This window comes from Manihot esculenta, chromosome 7 (genome assembly GCF_001659605.2).
Source record: "Manihot esculenta cultivar AM560-2 chromosome 7, M.esculenta_v8, whole genome shotgun sequence".
NCBI lineage: Eukaryota > Viridiplantae > Streptophyta > Magnoliopsida > Malpighiales > Euphorbiaceae > Manihot > Manihot esculenta.
Window position 1 is genome coordinate 22122436 of NC_035167.2, and position 15652 is coordinate 22138087.

The following is a 15652-nucleotide window of genomic DNA, read 5'->3' on the forward strand; positions in this document are numbered from 1 at the left end:
ATTTTTATAAAAAAATCGCATAGATCGCTGGTAGTTTTGCTTCACTGGTCCTTGCTTCAGTTGGTTCAAATCTGGGGTTTAGGTTTAGGAACATCGTGATAACGGTATACGCAGCAACTCTTCAGTGTTTTTTTTTTTTTTTTTTTTTTTTTTCTGTAATTTTATATTAAAAAATAAATTATTAATTATTATATTTCATCAACCCATAATTCTTATCCATTTTTTATTATTTAGTTGTTTTAAAATTATTATCATTTTTTTATATTATAATAATATATAAATTAATTATTATAATTTTATTTAATTATTTAATAAAATTTAATATTTTCAACATAAATATAATTGAAAAATTAATTAAAAAATTATTTTTTTAATATGTATAAAAAATAAAATGAAAAAAAATTATGAGATGAATGGAATAGGGATTAAACAGATAACACTTCTATATCAGAAATAGAAACGAGAGAGAACTTTTCAAACAACAGGAGGAATATATTGGAACAAAACGGTTAGGGAACAAGCATTATTAGCAACACAAAGTAAACATAACAGGTTTGCAGCAACGTCCCTTCCTTTCATGCAAATAAAACTAGCAAAGCCTAGTGCAGAAACAGCGGCGTCGGAATCCTTTGCACTTGCCGCCAGAGAAGCCTTCATTCCTACACACTATAGCACAGTTGTGGGCTATCGTGCACACTCCTCTGAAATGATGGCTCTTTGACTCGCAAACCCTAGCTTCAATGGGCAGCACCATCTCCTCTGCACGCAGGGCATGCGTAACAAACACATTAAATAGAAATTTCTGTATCAATCTCTTAAAGGAGACATAAAGCCGTAACTAGAATTATTTTCACTTGTCAAAGGTTATTTCAAAAGAGTTGTATTAAGTTATTAAAACCAAAACTTTTTTGTTATGTACGAGATATATATTTGGTTTAAAAGAAAGAGAAAGAGATATAATATAGCTTACGAGAAGCCAAGACGATGAACAGCAACAATAAGAGCCCAAAAGATCTCTTCTCCATATGTGTTATTTTGCAGCCTAGCTTTCTGGTAATAATACTTCGGAAATGGAACAAGTTCTCCGTTCTTTCATCTGCGCAAATATATAGCTGCCATAAACTGATATTTGGAGCAGAAAGAGAGTGTTGGAAATTCGAATATTTTCACGTGAAATGAGCAAACCAATGCTCCTTCACATGCTATCTTACACATTTGTTTGTTCTTTTGTAGCGTGAATAGCATCGATCTTTGTTCAGGTTACACGACAGAGTGTGAATTATCTCGGTACGCATCTTCGAACACGCTAGAGAACATAGACAGCAAATCTCGTGAGACATCGTCCAACACACACAAGATAGAGACGAGCGAAGACCTATCTAGACAAAGGTTCTTTATTTGTTTATGCGATAATTATCATGGGCTTTTATCCAGATCCCAAATTAATTTTGACCATAACATATTATTTTTTAATTAACTACCTAATAAAAAAATAAACTAAATATTTTTGTACCTTCACATTTATATTTTATTTTTTTTAATAAACAAAACAATCAAATATCTTCATAAATTTATATTTATATCCTAATATTTAAAACTTGAAAGGTGGAAATGCAATTATCAATACATACAAAAAATCAATAACTCTATCCTTAACCAAGACAATTAATCCGTGACTTTTTTTTGCAGCTCTAGTTACAAACAGAGTGACAATAGAAAAAGAAGCAAGGGATAAAGGGAGATTAATTTGAGAAGAAAATAATTATTTATCACTTTTTAACAGTCTTCTTCTCCAAAATAGCCTCCCTTGTTCAATTTTTTTTTAATTATCATTCCTTTAAATTTCATTCTCTTTTGACATTCAAAGCTACAAAAAAGTCAATGTGGAATTTGATTTTTTCTTTTTTTGGTAACTTAGGTAAGGATATGCTGACTGATTTTTTAGATGTTTTGATAATTATTTTCGTAATTATTTAATATTTAAAAATTGTGATAATATGAATTCATGAAAAATTTGAATTATTTTATTTAATAATCTAAAAAAATTAGGATATAAATGTCAATTTATAAAAGTGTTTGGATTATTTTAGTCAATAATTCAAAAATATAAATTAAAAAATAATAAAAAAGCTAAGTAGGATGAGAGAATGACAATTTTAGATTTTAATAAAATTAATTTAAATTTATGGATAAAATCGTAAATCTTAAACATTTAATTTAATTGTTCAAAATAAAAATTATAGAATACAAATCGTGAATTGTTGAAAATGTTTGGATTATTTAGATTAATTGCCTGAAAAAACAATTTATAAACATCTCTCTAGCTTCTATCTAGAGAGATTCTCTCGTTTCTTTTTGGTTCTTCTGTTTAGGAGCACAAGTCTCTCCCGTTTCTACCATAAAGTTGGCTTCCTGAGGCAGATGGGCCCCTTCCTTTGCTACCTGAAGAGTGAGTCTCCCTCCCCATCTTCGGAAGGTTCTTTTCTGTTTGTTTTTTTTTTTGTTTCTTTTAAATAGATCTTGTGGAAATTTTGGAGGCTTTTTTGTAGACAGGGTAAGTGAGCATCAAACCTACAAAAATCTTAATTCTGTTTAATTTAGATGACCAACTGAAATAGAAGAGTAGTTTAATATAAAAAGTGAGAAAAAAGAGTTTTTGATGAAAATAGTTTTATCTTGGGTAAGTCAAGAAAAATAAACTTAAAAGAAAAATAATAAATAATACAATTGAAAATTGTGAAACAAATAATTAATTAAAAATTTCAGCTGAAGGTAATTAAATTGAGATGTTTTGCGGTTGATCATTGGTTAGAAAAATAATTCTATGTTATTATTTTTGTTTGGTTATAGTAATCGAGCACACAAATCCCACAATTCTTTCTTATGAATAAATTAGTCAGTTTTGCGTTTAAATTAATCATTATTAATCAAATTAAACAATTACAGATTTAATTGAATTAATTAGCATTATTTTCTCAAGAGATTTAATAAACCTCTTGAATTCTCAAGAAAATAACAGTGGAGGTGATGTTCATCGAAATAAAAAATTAACAGAAAATAGAAATAAGATAAAGAGAATTGAAGTGTATAACCTCATAATTTGAATGAAACCTCAATTTAATTTAACTTGAAAATAATTTTTCAGTCTCTAAAGGGCATAGTAAAATTGCAAAAGCTAAAAAAAGAAGAAAAAGAAGAAGAAAAAGATGGAGAAGAAGAGAGGGAGCTGTGGCAAGAGAGGAGAGAAGGGAGAGAGAAAAAAAAATATGATACCTAGATTTAATTCTAAGAGTATTTATATAGGTACAAAAAGATAAAATTTAATAATTTAAAATAAATTATACTACTCTTATCTTATTCCTATTCTAATCTGATTGTGTTTGATCTAACTTGATGCTGATCTTATCCTTGTTTAGGTGGCAAAATCGGGCTGAGGTGTCAATTTTTGAATTCTGGAGCTGTACATCACCTTGGACTACAGGTTTACTCAAGGCTATAACCTCTCGGTCCGAAAATATTCCAATTCAGCATTTTTTCATTAATTTTCTTAACTTCTGCACAAAAACTTGTCAAAAATCAAATTTCAAGTAAATTTGAATTATTTATATCAAAATCATAGTAAAATCATGGAATTTAACAGGGCAAAAGAGTTGAGTTTTGCAACTCATTAGATTCCGCGACACTTACACCTTTGCTTGTTCTCAAGCATAAAAATTGAAAATAATAAAAACAATAAAACACATTCATGTACTCAACCAATATAAAATTGTCATGCAATAGAATGATAGCAGAAATAACTTAATTTCATTAAAGTTCACTTCAACAAGTTTCATGTTTAAAACTTGTTTCTCAAAACATAAAGTTAATTCTCGATTCAATTTCAAACACATAAAATATTAGAATGTCATATAATATTAAACTGTCATTTTCAAGGTTGAGCTATAACTCTTGCAAGTTTTGTGGCTTGTGGTTTGCTTAGTTGGTTGCTTTGTTGTTTTTTTTTTTAATTTATATATTTTAATGAATTTCTCTAGATTTTTTCGCTTAGCCTGCAAGGATTAGGATGGGAGGTCTCTCATTATTTTGTGGGTTTTAAAATGCGTTTATATGCAAAGTTTTTTCAGTATACTAATAAAATTTTTTTATAAAAAAATAAAAATATTAATAGACAACATGGAAAATTAAGAAATGTTAGCTTTATTATGATACCACAATGTTGGAAGAAAGTACACCTATAATTCTCCCAAAAAAAAAAAAAGTAAACAAAAAGCACTTGCATGACTATTGCTAAAATAGATTTAGGATAGTGACAGTAAATTATTACTACTTTAACTATAGTCGTAAGTCAATAGCAACAGTTTGAGAACTTCTACATCTACCTCCGCTACTAAGTATAAGACAACAGTTTAATTATTTTCGCAACAGATAAAAAGTATGACTAAAATTATGATTTTACTAAATATAAAATAAACTTTTTATTAAAGTATGTTATTATAAATAGTAAAAAAATAAACTTCCTTTGTAACGATTTTAAATTGCTGCCAATTGTTGCATTATGAGTTTTAAGACAATAATTTCATAACCATCGTAAATATATCGTTACCTAAACCATAAAATATAGTAATCTATTAGTTTCTAATGAAATTTTACTCTCTTAATTCTCTATTACATACACTTGTAAACACCGATATAGTAGATAATATGACTTTCCAATCCTACAGTGTATGAACCCATTCATGAAGTATAGAGTCATATTTACTAACACCCACAAAAAGTTTACTTAACATTCCATGGATCACATTGCAGCTTTCTGCTAAGCACAGTCGCAGTATGGATGTGAAAATATCAAGTGTCCATTGCCATGGACCTCACGGTAAGGCCAACTGCTATCAGCATCCAAGACACCAAACAAAAATTCAGTCTGGCCCTATCTACTCCAGTTTCATTTATACTCATGTAAAATCAACCATAGACAACCTCCAGAAAGAGTAGCTAGTTTTCTACTGTGCAAATACAATCATCAATGAAGAATACTAATACCTTCTGTTGCTCCTCTAAATTTCCACACCAGAGATGCAAAATAACTCTGCAAGGAGATTAAAATGATAAATTCCTAAGTTCAATACTTGACAGAATGTTAAGCTTTTCAGATATTTATACCAAATATGTCTAATGTAGGTAAAGTTAGATTCTAGTTTGATATTTGTAGTTTCAGCAAATTTAGATAGAATTGGCTTCTCCTTTTATACAGTCAATCAATCAGAGTTGCGACTAGCTTAAGAGAAAATGGCTATTCATGCTTGAAGCCATTGGAATGCCAAAGCCACCATAGAGTCATGCACAGTGTTGCATGCCTCAATGGTTAGTTAAGCACAGAATATGAACATATTCTCCATGCTCCAAGCCTCCAATAAATCTCTCATTTGAATTCCAAAGGAATTGGAAAGCATGATTCACCAATAAACACAAAAAATTTAGTCACATTACAAATAATAGATTATGGACACTTGACCAATTTCTTTATGCATGTATTAACAGATGTTAACAATGTTGCTCCATAATGCACAGAAGAGTGAAACATAATTGCATTATTAAGCTTGATTTTGGATAAGCACAGGTGTCATTGTCGGTTAAAATAGTTCAAACAATCAAGAAAACAGATAGAGATGAAGCATACATCTAACTCACGTGCTCCAAGGACTGCACCCACCAGCATATAACTACCAGAAAGACATAAGATACTGAAAAATGAAACAATCAGTCAATCAAGGTGACTCCAAGTCTATGATAGTTTAACCAGATCAAATCTATTCATGAGGAAAAGAAAAAAAGAATTGAAATCCTTACATGATGACCAAGGTACCAAACCAGCCCCATCCCTTCCCATGAACAGATACAATGGCACAACCCAAAGGATGCTGCCTGTATTACTGCAGCCTGTTACAATAAAAAATGACAGACTTGAAACGTTCATATGCAAGTCAAATCCTATAAATGTATCAAAACAGCAGTTGACAGGGACAAAATAGAATTACAAATATAAAACCTATCCATGATAAAACTACAAAATCTACAATATTCACTATTTTTACTATTTATTCTCTAGTCTTCACATGTTGAAATCTTTTGGCACACTGCAAATGTTACAGGATCACCAGTTACAGCATATTTTCCATTATACACCATAACTTGCTAGCAGAAGCGATGCCCTTAAAGAAGGACACAACACGAGTATAACACGAAATAGCATGGAATGGATTGATAACACCTTTTTCCAAAGGAATTTAAAAGGTATTAATCAGCCACTTATCTAACTTCTAAGTTCTAACTAAAAACTACCTTAATAAATGTCTGGAATACCAACACTGGCGAGAAAAGACTTTAATGTTAAGTGATAACAGTGGGAAGAAATGGAAACGTCCAATCAAATCTATCTCAAGAAAATGTAGAATCATGCAGACAATTAATCCCATGTCCTCTGGTTTACTAAAAGAGAGTTCAAGATGAGAAACAAAAAGGCTATCAGTCTATAACAGCAGGATTAGCAGATTCCATACTATGCCATAGCCAACACCTGATGTCCAATAGGAATGCAAAAACACAAAATTATTTTCAAATACATAGGAAATGCCAGGAAGTTGATCGTCAACAAAGCATGATAACACCATTCATAAGAGATGATATGCATTGCTCAAATATACAATCCTGAAGTTGAAGGGGTTAAGACTTAGGCATTTAGTTGTATGCTTAAACATGTGAACTCAAACTGTGCAGCACATATTGCTTGCTGCAGACAAACATTTGGCGACATAGAGCTAATAAAATAATTTACAGAACATTAAACATTTTAAGTTCTAGATGAATTGCAGACACTCACAAATCACAGGTCCCTAATTTCTCCAGTGAATGTGGCCCCTGTGAAACATAGTGATGACAAAATCAAGGAATAAACAAAGTACTACCAGATATAGAGAGAATTAATGTATTAGAACAAGTAGGAGGAAGGGAAAAAAGAACTTCTCTCACTTGAACACCATTTGAATTGCAAATGACAGAGACATTGAGCGAACAATTCTTGGAGCCAGTGGATGTCTTAACAGTATTTGACATCTTAACAATGACACCTTTTTGTGGATTCCGTTCATCTACATTATTGATGATTATAAAGATAATGTTAGGCACTTGCAAGTGTATAATAACAAAATATTATTCACACTATTTAAATAAAGGAAGAAATATCTTACCAATGATGCTAGTAACAGAGATCAAGACATGTCCAATAGCAGTGCATACATCATAACCTGCAAATGTGAAGAGGTCTAATTAAAATCTACAAGGAAATCTCGAACTTAACCTACCAAAACCAATATTTCAAATGACAAAGATCCATAGTTGAGCTCCATGGTTGTGTAAGACCTTCAGTATAGGAATCTAAAAAACTTGCTATCCTTGAGAGTAAGCCTGATGTTAAGAACAATGTTTCTAACCATTTGCTCCCCTTTTCACGTTTCCTGGGAGTAGGAACCCAAATCTATTAATTACCAGGAAAAGTGCATTTTCCACTTCCCTCAATTAGCTTTATATTAGGTCATACAGGCTTTTTTTTTTTTTTTTCATTCTTCAAATGAGTCCTAAAGTTGTTTCGTGTTTTCTTTCATCAGAAAGAAAAAGAAAACATAAGCAAAAGTCCATCATGGAATTCACAAAAATAAAGCTCAGACTGTGCTTCAGGAACCAACTATGATTTGCCAAAAGTGGTCAAGCCTTCACAATAACTAAAACATTTACACAATGATATAGATGGCAGGCATATTGTGATAGGTAGAAAAGAACACATTGATATAGTGATTCCCACATAAGATAATACTGCTGAGATTCTATTTTGAAGCAATCAACTCGTGTTTCCATTAAACAGTATATCTGCCTACATATAATAGACAAAAAGAACTTTTCTTTTCCAGCAAAAGAAAATGTTATATACGATGAATAAAATGCAGAGGTATCAACTAGCTTGTCAAAGAAAAACTTTGGAGAGAGACCCCTTTGTGATTGACATCTGTTAGTAATTTGTTTAATGTAACAAGTTACTTGATTTGGGAAAAAAAAATAGCAACATTCTTTACCATTCCAACAACAAAGATAACTCTCTGCTCTCCGTCCATTATAATTCATAAAAAATACTAGTTAAGCGCAAAATGCAAATATATGATATGCTTGTTGGGTTAAGACTTAAGAATCAAATTAGGTATATTAGTTTGAAAAATCAGCAACAAAATATAAAAGCCTTATCAGTTTGGTACTGTTCAGGATAAAATATTCCAAACATATGAGTTCATTATACTAAACAAACATAGCACGAAAGAAATTCTCCATGAACATTAACATATCTCCAAATTCAATGTGAATATGCCTTAAAGTCAGGCATTTTTGCTATATATTTACCTCCTATGTTGTCTGTCACAAGTGCAATACATTCCATGCCATAATGTAACGGCCCCCCACAATCCTACAGTACCAAGAAGACGGTTAAGTCCACAGAAAAATGGTATACATGAGGTCCGAAGAAAGCATATGTAATTAAGAATAACAACATTGGTATTCTTAAATAGATTTGGCAGGAAACAAACGCTACATTTGTTGCTTCTCCCATGCAGGTGCCTCATAGACAAATTACAGCAAGCAACAGTATTGCTTTTTATCCAATATATGAACGTCTAGCACCTGGTTCCAGGAAAATATGAAATGTTTTAAGTCCAATGGAATTTCTCTATAACGACAAGATTCTACTTAGAGTCTCTCACATCGTTGCTATAATAACCTTCAAATAATTCTATTGTTCAATTTGGATAAAAGACAACCTTCCAGAGATAACTCCAGCCCTATCATGAAGATATGAAAAAATTGAATGAAGATGAAACTAACAGTACATGACAGGAAGGTAAAAATATGCAATAATCCTACAAAAGCATGCTTTCTTTGTATATCAGTTTAAAATGGAAAAATCATTTGAGATACATCTAGAGGAGAAGCATTTACCAGGCAACCAACACATCTAGGTGGATTGTGATTAAAAATCATCCCATTGCATAGTTGGTCCACAGAGTCAAATAAGATAAATTCAATGCCAAACGAACTAAAAGTAATTGGTCATAAGTGCATAATGGTATCTAAAAGGTTATTACAAAGAAAATACAATGGAAGTAAAAAATTAATGGCTATGTGGCTTTCACACATTTACAGTAGCATTAGGATTCTTTTCATTATTCTTTGGATGACCAATAATGTTCAATACTTCAATATCAACATAGAGATCTTGGACTGCAATGAAAATCCAGCTAGCATATAGCTTAAATTATATTTCTTCCAAATTCAAAAGCAATTTGGAGTTTAATCTCCCAAAAATAATAACAAACTCCTTACAGTAAATGGAAAACAAAGAAGTGTAACCTGATGGAGCCAACCTCAAACCATAGCACAGACTCATTCACTGCCACCTTATAAAAGCTACAACAGGAGAAATGAGTATCTTATTAAGGATTGGACTGAAATGACACGCAGGTAGGCTACCAACTTAATGCTACAGATCCCATAATCGAAAATTTTCACTTTAGATTGATGTGCTAAAGAAATTATTTTTCCCAGATGGAATTTTAATGTTTAATAGAAGCCTTTACGATAAATACCCAACCTAAGTAGATTTCAATTAATTAAAACCATAAAATACCAATTATACAGCACTACTACTATCTCTTAGAAATAGTAATACTTAATTAGCATATACCAAACTGTCATCATGGATTAGTGAATAAATAAGAAAATAGTAAAAATAATAGTTGGGTCTAACACTAATGTAAAGAAAATTCAATGAAGCAATGCATCAACTTTTACCAGTGCTAAATAACATAATCAGATGATAAATTCCAAAATCAAGAAAAAGAGAAAGAGAGAATACCCATCTTCGCTGAGGACACCGCGAGGAAATTTTGGGAGAGGAGATGCTAAACTGAAGTTGAAAAGCTTGTGGCCATCAACAAAGTTGAGTTGGCAGACTGCAGATACAGAATTTAGATACCCAATTCAGTGTAGAATCATTGCAGAGACTAAGTTTGGAAAAAAAAAAATTCAATGAATTGATGCCCATTGTCATTTTTGGCCAATTCAATTGTGTATTGATCTTCCCTTTTCTTTTCGTTTTATCTATTCATTTCGGTTCGGTTTTAGATTCAAAAATTTCAATTAGACCGAACCGAACCGAAATCACCTATACTACGTCGTTTTGAATGTTTGCCCTGAATCTAAATGCTGTGCCACTGAGTAGAGTTCACGCCAATCTCCATTCCATGCCGCCTCACCCTCACGTCACACACAATGACTGTGCCTCTTCTCTGAGCACTGAGCTCCACCACTTACAGCGGGTCCACCGTTCACCGTCCAACCTCCACTCTCCTCCCGACATCGACTGATTAACCATCGCGGCTAACTCGGGTCGTCGCTCTTGACTACGTTGCGGATGCGCGACTTAGCAACGCGGACTCCTCCTCACCTCACTGTAGCTCTCTAGTCTCTCTCTTCACGCAATCGTCGGCGTCGGCCGTCACTCTCCACGCAATCGTCGGCCGTCGCTCTCCAGTTCATCGGCTCTCCGCACCGTCAGCAACTTGGTTGTCCTCACTCCTCAGTCCTCTGTCTTCCTCAGTCCTCAGTCCTCAGTCTTCCTCAGTCTTCCTCAGTCGGCATGCTAAGACAAAATCTAACACAGCTAAGAAAAGAGACTTTATACTTGTTACTAAAAATCTCCTTAATTCCTTTCGAATTCTTCTGATGCGGTCATGCTTTTTGGAGAAACTGCCCATGGAAAGTAAGTGAACTGTGAACTTGGCTCATTTACTGATCAATGATCAATAGCTTTCTTATTTATTTTTTACAGTACTTGGGTGGACTTATAGCATAAACTGTAACTAAGAACTGATTTGGAACTTACTTTTTGTGCTGACTGTGTTATATTCTAAAGTGGGTTATCTTTCGTGTAATGGGTGTCTGAAGCGATGGACCTCTCCGATTCGCCGAATCCGAATAGAGCGTTAACGGAAACGCGCTTCTCCGATCTAAAACCGCCACTCTCAGAACCAGTTCTCGAAGCTCTAACATTAACAGGTTTCGAGTATTGCACGCCGGTCCAAGCAGCCACGATTCCACTACTTTGCAGCTACAAGGATGTTGCAGTCGACGCCGCAACCGGCTCTGGAAAAACCCTTGCTTTCGTAGTCCCACTTGTCGAGATTCTCCGTCGAGCCTCTGCTTCTCACAAACCCCACCAGGTGTGCTTCTCGTCTATCTTCTCCTTTTCTTTTCTTCCTTTTTTGGCGTTTTGAATTTCAAAATGTGTCCTTTTTCTGTAGGGTGAGTTATATGAAGTTGAGTTAAGCTCAGCTTTGTATCTAATTCTAATATATTGTAGTGTCTCTAGCTTACAAGTGATATGCTCAAATTTGTATAATGTAATGGTTGAGCTTATTAGAGTGAGCTTGGCTGTGTTATCTATTTGTGTACAGCTCTGTGTCATTGTGGCCTTTTGGTTTTTGTTGTATTTAGCTTAGAATTTGCTTTTGTTTACAGGTGATGGGGATAATTCTCTCTCCTACTAGGGAGTTGTCATCACAAATATATAACGTTGCTCAGCCTTTCATTGCAACTTTGTCGAATGTTAAGTCGATTCTCCTTGTTGGCGGAGGGGATGTGAAAGCTGATGTGAAGAAAATAGAGGAGGAAGGGGCTAATATATTGATTGGAACGCCTGGAAGACTTTATGACATCATGGAACGTGTGGATTTCTTGGACTTTCGAAACCTGGAGGTAGTGATTTTCACTTGTCAATGAGTTTGTGAACTTTATTTCATGACATTTGCAAGTCAAAATAGAACAAACTCAGGCAGTAGATCTTATAGAATTGATGTTGTTTTCCATTAAAATAGGTAGCATTGACTTCATATAGTTTTATAGAAAGAACCATGCCCATTGATTTCGAGGACATAAGTACAAACTTTTACATGCCTTCTTAGTGTTAACTGAGATATTTACTTGTTGAAATCAGGATATATTTTAGCAACTTTAATGAGAATAATAATTTTATTCGCAAGAATGTGATGACTATAAAGTTTATTAATGGTGATACATTCATTGGTGGTACAGGTTTTAATCTTGGATGAGGCTGATCGACTCTTGGATATGGGATTCCAAAAGCAGATAAATTCCATTATGGCTCACTTACCCAAGCTTCGCAGGACTGGTCTTTTTTCAGCTACTCAAACTGAGGCAGTTGAAGAGTTATCCAAAGCTGGACTAAGGAATCCTGTGAGGGTTGAAGTTCGAGCAGAAACAAAATCATTGACTGACTCCGCATCTTCACATTCAAAAACACCTTCAGGCCTTCAACTTGAGGTTTGTAGTTTGTTGAAATTTATCAGTTGTGTGTCAAATAGTTATTCTTTCAAGATTTTTTTTTCCCTTTTTGTGCAAATTGCACTCGCTATTACAAAATTCTCACTTCTGGTTTAACAATAGGAAATTAGTACATCAAATTCTTTCAACATGGCTGCACACCTTTCGTTTGAATTGTGTTGCTTGAGTATAACATTCCATCTCATCTAATTGCTCGAGGATCCATGATTGTTTTTGGGACTTGTCAATTCTGTATTGATTAACATGCTTGCATATTTGGTGAAAAAATTTTTTGCAATGCTCTTGTATGCTGAACCTGAAAATGGTTGTCTATGGTTCTCTAATTGTTAAACATGATATGTTGTGTGCTTTTCAATTGCTTTGTTAGCTGATGAACCTACTTTTGGTTCCCCCCCCCCCCCCCCGCGTACCACCCTCTCTTTCTGCAGTATTTAGAATGCGAAGAAGATAATAAACCATCTCAGCTTGTTGATCTCCTTATTAAGAACAAGTCAAAGAAGATCATCGTGTGAGTTATTTTTTATATTTCCAATGTCTTAGTAAAGCAACCAGTCTTACTGGCGATTGAGATCATTTTCACGATAATGATTTCCTCACATTTGCAGATATTTTATGACGTGTGCATGTGTTGATTATTGGGGAGTTGTTCTTCCACGTCTTACTGCTTTAAAGGGCTTCTCACTGATTCCCCTTCATGGGAAGATGAAGCAGGTGAATTTTGGGAGATGATATTCATGGTACTGAAATTCATGAACGTTGTGTATTCTGACACTTACAATTTCTTTTGTCTCTTAGACTGCAAGAGAGAAAGCATTGGCTTCATTTACATCTCTCACAAATGGCATTCTTCTATGTACGGATGTTGCAGCACGTGGACTTGATATTCCAGGAGTTGATTGTATAGTGCAGGTAGCATAATAAATAACTAGACTATGTAGCCTTGTAATTTTATAAAAAATGAAAATAAAGATTTCATGTGAAGGTTATTGACCTTTTTCCCTTTATACTCTTTCATTTCTAAAAGCTGATTGATGTTGATATCCTTCGTATTTTTCAGTATGATCCTCCTCAGGATCCAAATGTTTTCATTCACAGAGTTGGCCGAACTGCTCGGTTGGGTAGACAAGGAAGTGCTATCGTTTTCCTTTTGCCAAAGGTTAATTTCTGTCTCTATCCATGTGATCATTACAACTCGGTTCATAATTTCCTGCTCTTGGTTTAAGCATTCAATTCATGTATTATGGGAAGTGATCAGTCTGGTTATGCGAATGCAGGAGGAAGCTTATGTTGAATTTCTGCATATAAGAAGGGTTCCTCTTCAAAAGAAGGAAAAATCAGATCATGCTCCTGATGTTGTTCCTCAGGTAAGAGTGATATCTGTGGTAACTTGGAGTGTCGGGATAGATATTGACTGATCCTGATTAAGTTGATAATGCTATTAAAAAACTTACTTTTAATGAACAGGAAGCATCACAGGTGAAACCATTTATTTTCTATGATGTCCACTCCGTCATTAAGTGGATGCCTTGAATTTTTATTTGAGCGCCATTGCTAATTCCTGAAACCATCAGATATAATGAACCCTATTGTTCAATTATCATAATTTTGAATTATGTTGAGAAATTTGATCTGATTGCTGTATGTCATTATTTGATGTTTTTGAAGACAGCACTATATTTTATAATTACTGGCTTCTTTCTTTGAAGATACTTTATTCAGTTCTCGTTACTTCCATCGCGTCTTTTCTTCTTTGCTCATTTGATAAAATCTCATGATTTCATTTTCAGATACGATCTGCTGCCAAGAAGGACCGAGATGTCATGGAGAAGGGACTGAGAGCATTTGTTTCATTTATCCGTGCATATAAAGAGCATCATTGTTCGTACATTTTCAGGTCACTAAATAGTTTTCTCGAGTTTAGTTGTTTCTCTCTCTCTCTCTCCCTCACTCTCACAAGCTGTATTTAACAGGGTTGGGACTGTATCCAGTATTCCTTCATAAAACCATACGTAAGTGAGGTTGTAATTGTTTAATTGTATGTTATGTTCCACAGATGGAAAGAACTTGAAATTGGGAAATTGGGCATGGGATTTGGCTTATTGCAGCTCCCTTCAATGCCTGAGGTAAAGCACCACTCACTTTCAACCGTCGGTTTTACTCCAGTTGAGGACATCAAATTGGAGGACATCAAGTACAAGTAAGTACTCTTTTCCATCCTTGAGCGTATGCATTAAGTAGAATCAGAGGGGACGACAACTTGTACGACTGAACTTTCCAGGCTTGAAATTTCTTTGTAATTACTTTATGGGCAGGTTGATTTTTCTTTCCTTTTCTTTGGCCCTCTGATATCTTTCCATTTGAAATATTCTCTTATTTTTCCAGAAATTTCAACTGTATCCATGGGCTTAATCTCTTCGTTATGTTAAGTTGCCTGAGATGATAATTTTCAGTTCTAACAGCTAATGACTGTAAAATTAGGGATAAATCTCGGGAGAAACAAAGGAAGAAGAATTTGCAAGCGAAGAAAGAAGCACAACAGCAAGAAGCAAAACCTCAGAAGCCCAAGAATAACCCCAATGCCGCTGCCCCTACTGTTATGAGGAAGAAAACCGCTAAGCAGAGACGAGCTGCGCAGACAGTTGAAGATGAAGATGAATTGGCGCGGGAGTATAGATTACTGAAGAAGCTAAAGAAGGGGACCATCGATGAAAGTGAATATGCAAAGTTAACAGGAACTGAAGAATTACTATAAAATGCATGATCTGCAAATGGCTAGTTTTTGAACTGGAACCTTGCATTAAAGCTTACAAAAGCAAAAGGGAAGTTAACACTTCTGCAGGTGGAACTCTTCTGGAGATTTTGTTGAAGGCTAGATTGGCACAACAGATTGGAGTTGTAGATTTTGTTTCCATGTTATTTATATCTTAGATCAAATTTTCATGCATTGTATAGTGTATGGATCTCACCATTGATTAGAGTTGAAAATTCAATATTGGAGGAACACAAAAGATCAAAGATTCAATATAGTGTGCTGAGCTCACTACCTATAGGCTTATACTTTTAGATGGGATTAGTATGTCTCAGAGAAGTGTGATACTATTTATGGCATGTTAATTGAAAGTGTGATACTATTTATGGCATGTTAATTGAATTTGTGGGCCACTGTTAAAAGTAAAAGTTAGGTTTATTTAGG

The 15652-nt window shown here is 34.0% G+C and overlaps 3 protein-coding genes across 20 annotated transcripts; 1 reads left to right on the plus strand and 2 right to left on the minus strand.

Moving 5' to 3' along the window:
* Positions 1–419: 419 nt before the first annotated feature.
* LOC110619802 (defensin-like protein 1) lies at positions 420–1125 on the minus strand. Its single transcript, XM_021763356.2, has 2 exons — positions 971–1125; positions 420–759 (listed from the first exon to the last, which is right to left on the minus strand). The coding sequence occupies exons 1-2, from the start codon at positions 1023–1025 to the stop codon at positions 590–592; spliced, it is 225 nt and encodes a 74-aa protein (XP_021619048.1). The 5' UTR covers positions 1026–1125; the 3' UTR covers positions 420–589.
* Positions 1126–3994: 2869 nt separating this feature from the next.
* On the minus strand, positions 3995–10329 carry LOC110618725. 16 transcript variants are annotated; one of them, XR_006351227.1, is made up of 10 exons: positions 9953–10329; positions 9448–9504; positions 8633–8721; positions 8443–8506; positions 7245–7301; positions 7027–7145; positions 6878–6915; positions 5848–5937; positions 5041–5741; positions 3995–4883 (listed from the first exon to the last, which is right to left on the minus strand). XR_006351227.1 is itself a non-coding variant. In XM_043958291.1 (10 exons), the coding sequence occupies exons 4-9, from the start codon at positions 8661–8663 to the stop codon at positions 5928–5930; spliced, it is 360 nt and encodes a 119-aa protein (XP_043814226.1). In that variant the 5' UTR covers positions 8664–8721; positions 8802–8879; positions 9462–9504; positions 9953–10329; the 3' UTR covers positions 3995–5741; positions 5848–5927. The 16 variants fall into 16 exon arrangements, 14 of the variants coding, with proteins under 14 accessions (XP_043814226.1, XP_043814228.1, XP_021617641.1 ...); XM_043958291.1 differs by adding an exon at positions 8802–8879 and having other exon boundaries at positions 3995–5741; positions 8592–8721; positions 9462–9504; XM_043958293.1 differs by adding an exon at positions 8819–8879 and having other exon boundaries at positions 3995–5741.
* A 1-nt stretch (position 10330) lies between these two features.
* Positions 10331–15652, plus strand: LOC110618723 (DEAD-box ATP-dependent RNA helicase 18). Of its 3 annotated transcripts, none has more exons than XM_021761945.2 (12): positions 10339–10858; positions 11012–11318; positions 11617–11853; positions 12190–12438; positions 12888–12967; positions 13065–13170; positions 13255–13368; positions 13517–13615; positions 13734–13823; positions 14247–14353; positions 14513–14656; positions 14938–15652. In XM_021761945.2, the coding sequence occupies exons 2-12, from the start codon at positions 11046–11048 to the stop codon at positions 15209–15211; spliced, it is 1773 nt and encodes a 590-aa protein (XP_021617637.1). In that variant the 5' UTR covers positions 10339–10858; positions 11012–11045; the 3' UTR covers positions 15212–15652. The 3 variants fall into 3 exon arrangements, with proteins under 3 accessions (XP_043814225.1, XP_021617637.1, XP_021617636.1); XM_021761944.2 differs by having other exon boundaries at positions 11044–11318; XM_043958290.1 differs by lacking the exons at positions 14513–14656; positions 14938–15652 and adding an exon at positions 14430–14475 and having other exon boundaries at positions 10331–10858; positions 11044–11318.

Coding starts and splice junctions, on each gene's coding strand:
- LOC110618725 (XM_021761953.2), bottom strand. CDS start 8,663: ATGAGGCACCTGCATGGGAGAAGCAACAAATGTAGCGTTTGTTTCCTG. Junction 7,302..8,442: donor TGTGACAGACAACATAGGAG/GTAAATATATAG, acceptor TCACATTTGCAG/GTTATGATGTATGCACTGCT. Junction 7,146..7,244: donor CTCTGTTACTAGCATCATTG/GTAAGATATTTC, acceptor TCAATAATGTAG/ATGAACGGAATCCACAAAAA.
- LOC110618723 (XM_021761944.2), top strand. CDS start 10,822: ATGCGGTCATGCTTTTTGGAGAAACTGCCCATGGAAA. Junction 11,854..12,189: donor TGGACTTTCGAAACCTGGAG/GTAGTGATTTTC, acceptor TTGGTGGTACAG/GTTTTAATCTTGGATGAGGC. Junction 14,354..14,512: donor CATTGTTCGTACATTTTCAG/GTCACTAAATAG, acceptor TATGTTCCACAG/ATGGAAAGAACTTGAAATTG.
- LOC110619802 (XM_021763356.2), bottom strand. CDS start 1,025: ATGGAGAAGAGATCTTTTGGGCTCTTATTGTTGCTGTTCATCGTCTTG. Junction 760..970: donor GTTCATCGTCTTGGCTTCTC/GTAAGCTATATT, acceptor CCCTGCGTGCAG/AGGAGATGGTGCTGCCCATT.